The sequence below is a fragment of the Amblyomma americanum genome, chromosome 10, assembly GCF_052857255.1.
Source record: "Amblyomma americanum isolate KBUSLIRL-KWMA chromosome 10, ASM5285725v1, whole genome shotgun sequence".
NCBI classification, from domain to species: domain Eukaryota; kingdom Metazoa; phylum Arthropoda; class Arachnida; order Ixodida; family Ixodidae; genus Amblyomma; species Amblyomma americanum.
The window spans coordinates 30,024,057-30,030,736 of NC_135506.1; the positions used below are offsets into that span (position 1 = coordinate 30,024,057).

The 6,680-nt window shown below is 49.4% G+C and overlaps 1 protein-coding gene across 6 annotated transcripts in view; it reads right to left on the minus strand.

Moving 5' to 3' along the window:
• LOC144106987 (complement C3-like) overlaps window positions 1-6,043 on the minus strand; it is a 74,184-nt gene extending 68,141 nt beyond the window's left edge. For 4 of the 6 annotated variants that reach the window (XM_077639965.1, XM_077639964.1, XM_077639961.1 and 1 more), the window contains exons 1-2: window positions 5,709-5,942; window positions 3,332-4,400 (exon numbers count right to left, since the gene is read on the minus strand). In XM_077639965.1, the coding sequence (XP_077496091.1) occupies window positions 3,332-3,402 (71 nt within the window). In that variant the 5' untranslated portion in view covers window positions 3,403-4,400; window positions 5,709-5,942. Of the gene's footprint in view, window positions 1-3,331; window positions 4,401-5,708 lie in introns of all 6 variants that reach the window. The other 2 variants (XM_077639962.1, XM_077639963.1) reach the window with 2 other exon arrangements.
• Between the last annotated feature and the right edge of the window lie 637 nt (window positions 6,044-6,680).

Consider the following 6,680-nt stretch of genomic DNA (forward strand, 5'->3'; position numbering starts at 1 on the left):
TGTGTGTGTGTGTGTGTGTGTGTGTGTGTGTGTGTGTGTGTGTGTGTGAGAGAGAGAGAGAGAACGAATGAAGACGGCGTTGGAGGAGGAGGAGGAGGAGGAGGGGGGGGGGGGGGGGTCTTCCTCCGGTTCGAGCTGAACTACGCGCCGTCTCCTAACGAAGCACCCGCGGCGTCTGCGCCCTTGTGATAAGGAGGAGCGCGCAGAGGGTAAGAGAGTGAAAAAGAACTAAACCGTGCTTTCCGGTCTTGCACAACCGCAAATTACGCGGCGGCGGCGGCAGCTCGGGGCGCGCGAAGAACTCATTTTGCCGTTGCTTTTACTTCGTTTCACCGGGGGAGGCGCGCCTTTTTCCGCACAGAGCGATGGTCGCGGCGATAAGCGGAAACCCCGCGGACAGCCAAAGCCGGTCCACTCCCCCTCCTTTTGAGATGGATGGAGGCCAAATAAAAACAAATAAAAGGGGGGCGAGTTCGCGCGCGTGCGGTTTTGTGGCTTGATTGAAAAAATAAGCTTCTCAAATGACCCCGCCTCGCCAGCTTCGGTGTCGTCGTGCAACGCATTGCCCGAAGCGGTGGTCATCGCTAGATGACGCCGGCCTTGTCTCTGTCTCGCTCTCGAGCGCGTCTTTCTCTGCTGGGTGTCTATACGGCTTTTGAATGCTCCGTTTTACACGAAGTCGTGGACAAACACACTAGCTTCCAAAGGCATAAACCACTCTCGCCACTTAGAGGCGCATGTGAGACTTCCTCGTCGTGCAGTCCTGCCTTTGAACGGGTAGTTTTGTGGGGTGACGGCGCTTGAGATAGCGAGGTCGCCACTGTTTAAATAAACTAAACTACAAAGCCTCCCTTACGTGCTCTTAATCTACTGGGAGAAAGCCGAAGGCAACAGTTCCTCATTGACAAGCATGCCCGGGGAAGGGGGGTCGTCTTTTATCTTTTGTTTATTTAGTTTTTTTTTCAATCATGGCACGCATACTGTGTGAGTTGTTTTTATGCAATGCCAAGCACGTTCTGTCCAGCGACATTTTCCTCGTACAGGTTTTGTTTTGTAGCGCGATTTCTTGCACCAGACTCACCTCCTGGTCTACGCGTTATTTGGAAGACAACAGTGAAATCCTGCTCTCAGTAATGTTGCTTTCTTTAAACTGCACGCAACTGCTAATCTTGATGGGTGTTCTCTGGCTGCGAAGTTATGCTAATTGCACCGTCTGTCCTCGGTCAGAGCCGTGAATGCATGCATGCTAGACGCTCTTTAGAACCTTGAGGATAATTAAGCGATATGAAGGATAGAAACTACACTCCAAGGATATAAAGATGTACGTTTTCTTTACCTGTCTGATTTTTCTTGTTGCGTAACGTATTACGCATTTTACGCGAGGGTATGACAGACTAAATGCTCGCATTAAGGACGTGCGTTTAATTGGGCGTCGTTATCCTTTGTGCCAGTAGACATGACTGACCGAAAATTCGATTTTGCACCTCTTTCTTCGATCCGGAGTTCCCGGGTTCGAACACGACCGCGGCGGCTGCGTTTTTATGGAGGAAAAACGCTAAGGCGCCCGTGTGCTGTGCGATGTCAGTGCACGTTAAAGATCCCCAGGTGGTCGAAATTATTCCGGAACCCTCCACTACGGCACCTCTTTCTTCCTTTCTTCTTTCACTCCTGTCTTTATCCCTTCCCTTACGGCGCGGTTCAGACAGATACTGCGCCATTTCCTTTCCCAAAATTCAATTATTATTATTATTATTATTATTATTATTATTATTATTATTATTATTATTATTATTATTATTATTATTATTATTATTAAATGATGACATGAAGAAATGACCGGCTTGCCTTTATTTAACTGCCTTACGACTATGGCTTCGCATCACTTTTATTATCCCACCCTGTTATGAGGGCTAGCCAATCATTTCCTTTCGAAGTTCGGAATCTATCTTATTGTATAGGCAGTGCCTATTCTCCCGGAAGCCGGGAGAATTTCCGTGCTAAAATTCTCACAGCACTAACCCATGGTTGGGTGCAGAAAACTAAGCAGCACTTTGCCACGAAAACTAATTTTTGCTACTTTCAAGTTAGCCTTCTGGGAAAGAGCGCTCCGGACATCCCGTGCCGCAACCCATTTATAAATTTTCATCCAGATAAACTTGACAGCTTCTTCGGTCGCAAGCGCATGCAGCCAGCAACGTACTTAAAGAGGCGATCTTTCCGTGATAGTCCTCATGCGAGCCTCCGCGCGGTCGTGGTGTGGAATATCAGAACACTGAGCATCAAAATAAATGCAGTTTAGCGAGCGCGTAACCACAGAAAATATGTTAATAACAGCAAAAGCCTTAGTTTAAAAAAGGAAACAACGCGCATCACCTATTGGAAGGTTTAGTCAACGAGCACGCGATTAGCATTCGCGCTGGAAATGTGCAGCTCTAATGAGGTTAGTCGAACTTTGTGCCACGCTTGGAGCGAACTATGGCTTATGGCGTCTGCTTTCGGCTGCGTCGAGCCCGGCGCATCTTTTATGCTTAACACACCGAGGTTCTCAGTAGCCAAGAACGTTTGACAGCAGGGAATAACATTGAGGAAATAACAAATGGGAATAACAGGGAATAACAGGAAATAACAGGGAATAACAGGGAATAACAAATGGGTTTTAAATTAAAGCTGGAGCCGATCCCCGGCAAGAGCCGGGTCAGTCTGGTATTTCTCCAGGCAGCAGCGAGCATAAACGGTGCCATAGAATCGATGCCGTGAAAAGCGCAGAAAAACCGTTCTCAAGACACCCACTAAGCCAATCGGAGACGAGTGCCGGAATAATTTTAAGCCCGGCGATCCTCCCAGTTACCGGTAGTGTAGACGCTGCAGCCTATCTTATTAGATGCTCGGCACTGTTCGCCGAGGGAGCAAAAACAAACTGATCAAATTAAATATGTGGAGGAGTAAGCCACATATCTAAGCAGATTTCTGTTCCGTAGCTTCTGCTTTACAGTACTGCATTACGCGCGCAAATACATCTGCTGTAATTACGAAGGTCGGATGAAGAGTTATTCACCTGAAAAGGACACGACGACACTTCAAGACTATTCGACGTATTTGTCCTGCATTTCCGTTGGGAAACCTTTTAAACAAAAGGGCCTTATCTATATATGGAACTTCTTGCGTACAGACACGCTACGTTGGATTTCTTGAGCATTGTTTCTGTTTGGCAGGTACATATATGTGGTAAGCACAAGTTTACTTAGGAAGGTTGCTTGTCTGCCGCGTTTCGCCTGAAACGCCTCGATGCACGCGCTAATAAGAAAAGGCACCAAAGGGGGTCGATACTCACGTTACGGGAACAAAAGCCAGGCACATCCACATCACCCACCGGAGACAGCGAACTCTTTTTTGTAGCTCCATCTTAGGCACCCACGTACTGTTCACTGCTACGTCCACAGCTGCCGGGCTCCTATGGCCCAACGTGTTGCCAGGCGCTCCTTCAGTGCTCCGTTACGAAAGTAGCTTCAGCGATGGCCCTATCACTCAGGGTCTCCTCTTTCGCGCCAAACGAGCCAGGCGGGTTCTTTCGGCCTCCGTCTTTTGGCTTCCTCCTGGTCGGAACGGGCGCTTGACGCTGGGGTCGGTTCCTTGATAAATTAGAAGTCACGTTTTATCTCCCACGAGCGTCAAGGCTTGAGAAACACAAAAAAAAACGTCACAGCGAGTATTTGTTGAGATACCGGACTACTGTTGTCCAGAACGAAAGGGTTTTCCGACGCTTCACTCCTGCAGACACTTGCTCGTCCTCCGAGAGCAGTCAGAGAAAGGAACAATACTGGCACTGGCTCCTGTCGAAGAATGATGCCGCATCTAGCACACGCTGGCGGTCAAGCATGAGGAGTCCCAACAGCGTTCTCTCAACAACAATCAGCCCGGACCTACAAGTTAGTCCATGCAGCCAATAGGAAGTGGAAAGCACAACACTGCACTTCAAGATCACGTATCACCCGCCCCACGAGTCATTCACGTCTACTTCTTCGACAACGTATTCACTGTGAGCACGTCCAGGGAAACACCGGTGTTCGGCGTGATGATATCCGAAATTTCCGGACCAGTCTTCCTCAAGGCACGATCCGCAATGCTGTCCTTCTGGCAGACATACCCAGCAGTGAAGACAACAGCCTTGAATAGTGTCTTCCAGTAGAAGTAGCGAAAGCAGCACGCCCCTTTCTAGTCTCTGAAAGCTGGTCGGGCAGAGAGCCGGTCCTCGCGGCCAGTGCGACGACGTGGTCCCTGTGTTCCCGAGCAACGACTAATCTCGAACGCCCTCCTCGTGTCCTCCTCCTCGGGGTGTTGGCGAGGGACGCTGACGTCACGGAAGCAGCGGGGGTCGCCGCGAGCCGCTGAGGGGAAAGCGGCTGAAGGAAAGAGAAGTGGCGAGGGAACGAATGAGACGATAGGGGCGCTTAGAACACACACACACGACACACAACCACACTTGACCCTTTCTGGAGGCCCTCTCCTCGTTTCTAAAGCTTTCTGTGAGTTGTTTGCTGTTCGTGGTCTCCAGCAGCCACCGACCGGGCCCTGTTCGCGCTGTCGTTTGTGCAAGCGCGTTGCCTTGACAGTCCGAATTACGGAGCGGGCGGTTCCCCGCCGCTGTTTATCCCGTAACTTGCACGGCGCGCGAAAGGCATTAAGCTTAGTTGTATATGCTTCTGTGCCCCGTCATCATAAATTGCCTCATTTTGTTCCGCGCGTTACAGTGAAAGCGTAAGTGGGGACGCAAATGGGATTAATTGCCAATTATGTACAAGTGCTTGGGGGCAAATTCTGTTCGCGAAGCAGCTTCTCATTGTAACATCACTAATGTAACCGACGCGAGCAATGGTATGAACTAACAAGGATGTTTTTACGGGAAGCGTTTTAACACTGACAACCACTCGTGGTCTGCGCACTCACTTTTTTCATTTCAGAGCAAGTCAATGACCGTAAGTGACGTCACGGAGACAGCTGCATTTGGCGCATGTTGCCTGGATGACATTTTCGAGTTGCCTGTCGGATACAGTAAGCAGGGACCAAATATCGTCCCTGACTTCAGCCCTCCAAAATATTGCTTGGTCATTTCTTGCATAACGGTAACTAGCTGCGCACTGTACGGTCATCGATGCAACTTAAGATTACTAAGGTAGCTAAACCACTGAACCTGGTTTGGCGCAAGCCATTTTTTTTTCAATTGTGCAAGTACTGATTTGAACATAACTAGACAAAAGCACTCTGACTACCTCTAGAGCTCCTTTTCTTCCTATCTCTGGTTGATCTTATTTTTCCGCGTGGACAAAAACCAACGTACTACGCAAGAAGGAAGTGAGGTTTCCTTTGGCGGCAAGCTCAATTCTGTGTTGATCCAGAGATGAAAATACGACACGGCAATAGTGTCTTAATATTTGCTTCTTTTTGAGCTCAAGAAAAGGCGCAATCTCTTAAACCGTATACTGGAATGAAAGAGTAGTTCTCCATCAGCCACGGTGGCATAAAAGTTAAGAAAAAGCCACTAAACTGCAGCGGAAGAAGTTGCGTCTGCTGTCACCAAGCCCTAACAGATTAGAGCACCTCTCAAGATTGTGGTGAGAGTAGCTATACAAAAGGAATTTTTTTACCATCACTCAAGGACTCAACGCCAAATAAACACCAACGTAAGAACTCTGCTTCTCGTTTATACTTACATCGAGTAGAAACAAATTGGCAGGCTGTCCAGAAGTTGACGCTACTCTGCACCGACAATTAGTTCATCAACCACAATGGTGAGGAATGGTGAAAAGGAGGCGGGACACACTTCTTTGTCAAGCAGAGCTCTGTTCTCCGGGTCTGTTGTTGTCCACGGGATAGTAGCTGGCTCGCGTCCCAACCAGGCTGTCAGCTCGCGACGCAGCCGCCGCAGCGCACGTGTCTCGAGGAATAGAAAAGAATTCCTGGCTTGCCGGCGCTCACTATATAAGCGCGCGGCGACCACTACGTCGACGCGAAGACGACTCCTCTCTCTCTCTCTCTGTCCCTCTCTTTCATTTACCTCCTCTCTCTTTTCTATCTCTCTCGCCTCTCGTTCTAAAGAAACAAAGCGGGAAGGTCGCGAGGTGCGGGAGATGGACGAGGCAAGGAAATAAAGACGCTAAGAGCTCGCTGTCAATAATACTCGCACGCAGGGAATGCGACTGCGACTCCTGCTGAGAAAGACGGGGTATAGGGCGCGCTGTATGATGGAGGAGGGATGGTGTATACAAGGCGGGTTCGGATTCATCGCTCGTCGATGTTTGTCTTGAGTCATTCCGACGTCACGACGTCGGTAGCATCGCTGGCGTTACGAACGCGACGAAGTTCCAAGAGCAGAGGAAGGAAATGTCGACACTGTCGAAGATAGACAGACGTCTGTGTCCTCCCGTTGTCTACGCCTCCGTTTCCGACGATATACAGCAGCGACGCGAACGGCGGTAGTCGGTTTCCGCGTAAGTGCTGATGACAACTCGCCAGTCCTCTTGGAAAAGGAAGAGGAGATAATGACAATGTGAATACCCAGGGACTGGAGCTGTCAACATTGAGCGTATTTCGTTGCCGTGGGATCTGAAGGAAGGACTGAAACATGGTGTACGCTCGTTCCGTTACGACTCCCGTTGGACGGATCGATCAATGTCGATGCGCAT